The following is a 3,140-nucleotide window of genomic DNA, read 5'->3' on the forward strand; positions in this document are numbered from 1 at the left end:
CATCATCGTCGTCGTCGCTACTCATTGGGACAATGTCATCATAAGCAGGGTCCCACCATCCGTCAGGATCTGGATATTCCGAGTCATCCAAGTGTCCTTCGTCACTGCCAGTGACATGCTGAACTTGCATCCTGATGTCGTGATCCCGGTATTCGTATGGCGGACTGTGGGGTTCCGTGGTGGAAGAGACAACCTGTACCTGGCTGTTATCCCAGTAATTGAAGTTGTACCCCTGATCCGGGCAGCTATAGGGTTCGGAGGTTGAATCGGGTTCCATCTCGATGCTAGCTGATCAACTGAATGTTTCATCAGATGATTTCTACTTTTATACTTTCGAGAGGGAGTGGGAGAGGAGTGGAACATTGAGTAGGGGTAAATTGTAGTGTGACATAAGACATATTCAATGAGTAGGGGTAAATTGCAAAGTGACATAAGACATATTCAATGAAAGAGATACTTGAATGGATAAAATACAAATGAAATATACTTGTCGATTTCACTATGAAACATGTCTATTTTTTTATTTTTTTTAAATTTTCTTCACATGAAATTATTTACAAGTGATTAGAGAACACAAAAATTGATGTGAGGTATTTGTCTAGAAGAACTTGGAATTGAAATAAAAAAAATAATAATGATAATAAGAGGAAGTGAAGAAAAATGCTCCAACCATCGCATTGTTCAATGTGTACCAAACCAAAAAACAGTGTACACCCTTTATTTCACTTCCTTTTCCTTTATTCAATATAAACTTAACAAATATAAACTTAAAACTACCATAATTAAATACTCCTAACTAACCTAAAACTAATCTTATATTTACACTTCATCTACAAAAAGAGTGTCCATAACTGTCACTACTTTTTTGTACAGCTCTATCGAAGAGGTCTTTGCTTTACACCTTTCCTGCAGAGATGCATAATTCCGATCTATTTCGGCCATTTCCTTTTGGAGTTCCCTCCGTCGGTTATCCATTTCAGCCATTTGTCGCTTCATGGTAACCAACTCGGCCTCGCTAGATCGGGCAGCTCGTTCTGCTTTCTTGCATCTCTGCAGAAAAACACTCATCTTTTCACTAACCTCTCCGATAGGCTGTGGCACCAACACCTCAGGATCCGCCGGTGTCGCTGGCAGCGGTGGTAGTCGCGTCACCAACGGCGACAATATCACCAACTCCGGAGAAGGACTCCTCGGAATTTCCACTGCTGCTGGTGCTGCTGCTGGTGTGGAGGCCCTCTTACGAGAGGTCGAAAAACTACCTGCATAAGGATTAGTCCTATTGCAAGTAGCTCGGTACTTTGAAATAGGACCAACCTTTGCTGCAGGTCGTTGGCAAACCTTCTTCACAGCCCTGACTTCCTCCTCCTCCTCGAATAAGTCAGGGCTAGAAGATCTGCACCTAACTCGCGAACGCGAAGTGGTTGGCTGGTCAACCGTCACCGCTCTCGAAGATGCTGCCTCCTCCTGGTCAGCGGACACCGGCAGAATAGACGCCACAGCATTATTCACCTCCTGTGTATTGGTTGCCATTCTGAAAAAGAAGAAATAATACAAAGTTAGTTGATATAAAAAATAACATTCCTAATTTACTTACTCAAATATCAAGTTGGTCGTTGGAACGTACTGCCTTGTTGTGGAGTGGACTGCTCTCGATGAGATGACTTCTCGAACTGAATGTTGTGGAGTGCTCTCCGGAGGGTATCGACTTCGATGCGTGAGCGGTGGGAAAATGGTGGGAGCGCACATGCGCGATGAGGGTAGGGGTGTACATGCGCAAATGTTGGGAGTCGGGGGGCGGGGCTTCGGGGAGGGGAGGGGCGGGGCTTCGGAAAGGGGGCGGGGCTTCGGAAAGGGGCGGGGTATCCGAAAAGTTGGTGGCGGGGGGGGGGGGCGACGGGGGGGGGGGGGGGGGGGGGCGTGGCCCTAACGGGCCCCGCCCACTGCCTGGGCTCCGCCCAGGTGGGTGGGGCCTCCGGCCCCAGGTAGGCGGGACATCTGGAGAGACATCTACGCCCTCTTCGCGCGCGCGTTCGTAACATAATATGCAACCGAACACCTAACCTAACGTATTAACGTATTAACGTAACCTAACCTAGTACGCTAACCTACCGCTATGCAACCGAACACCTAACCTATCGTATGTATTAACGTAACCTAACCTAGTACGCTAACCTACCGCTATGCAACCGAACACCTAACCTAACCTAACCTAACCTTACCTAACCTAACCTAACCTAACCTAACCTACAGTAACTATTAACCTAACCTAACGAGGGAATACTAACCTAACACCTAACCTAACGTAAGTATGCAGCTAACCTAACGTAGCTATTAACCTAACCTAACGAGGGAATACATTCACCATGTTGGTTCCATTAATACATCATCAGTTGGTTTTGGTTTTGGTTGTATTATTCTATGATTTGGATTAATGTTCAGTCCTGGATATCCCAGTCCACCTGATGATGATGGCCTGACTTTATAGTTTCTCTCCAAAACTTCTTTATGGTTTTTCTCCAATACTTCAACTCTCTGTTCCAGTACATCATACTTTTTCATTGTAGTCCCTGTTATGTTTGACATAGCATCAAATTTTTTATTTGTAGACGCTGTTATGTCAGACATTTTTATGTCTACATCACTTGTAAGTTTGTCAAATTTACGAGTGAAAGTTATCCGAGCCTCTGCAATTTTATCGTTAAATGCTTGCCGGGCGTCCCGAGCAATATTGCCTATTGTGGATTGTATTGCAGCTTGTAGGGCTAGAAGTATAACTTCCTTTGCTCCATTAATTTCCCCCTCAAGATATGATACAGTTACACAATCACTCTTGTCAATTGGTTCACTTGTATTTTTCAATATTTTCCTTTGCATGTCATAATGACCATCTTTTGTTAATTTAAAACCATTCCCAGGAGGACCTCGAATGACATTACCACCCCATTTTCTTTTTCTACCAAACTTATCGATTGTTTTAGACATTGTGCACTCTACGATGATTCTCTTCAAACTGATATTTCTGTCATTTACATTATACTATATATTGCAGTAATTGATTAGGGAAATAGAAATAATACAAATAAAATTTAATCATTTTATATTCATTACAGTAATACATATACATACATACATAATACATT

The 3,140-nt window shown here is 43.4% G+C and overlaps 1 protein-coding gene across 1 annotated transcript; it reads right to left on the reverse strand.

Moving 5' to 3' along the window:
• Positions 1-560: 560 nt before the first annotated feature.
• On the reverse strand, positions 561-1,862 carry LOC141486594 (uncharacterized). The gene is made up of 2 exons (XM_074184808.1): positions 1,595-1,862; positions 561-1,531 (listed from the first exon to the last, which is right to left on the reverse strand). Exons 1-2 carry the CDS (start codon positions 1,744-1,746, stop codon positions 820-822), a joined length of 864 nt encoding a protein of 287 aa, XP_074040909.1. The 5' UTR covers positions 1,747-1,862; the 3' UTR covers positions 561-819.
• Between the last annotated feature and the right edge of the window lie 1,278 nt (positions 1,863-3,140).

This window comes from Leptinotarsa decemlineata, unplaced genomic scaffold (assembly GCF_025532065.1).
Source record: "Leptinotarsa decemlineata unplaced genomic scaffold, Ldec_3_MD MMD2_tig00026358_RagTag_RagTag, whole genome shotgun sequence".
Taxonomy (NCBI): Eukaryota; Metazoa; Arthropoda; class Insecta; order Coleoptera; family Chrysomelidae; genus Leptinotarsa; species Leptinotarsa decemlineata.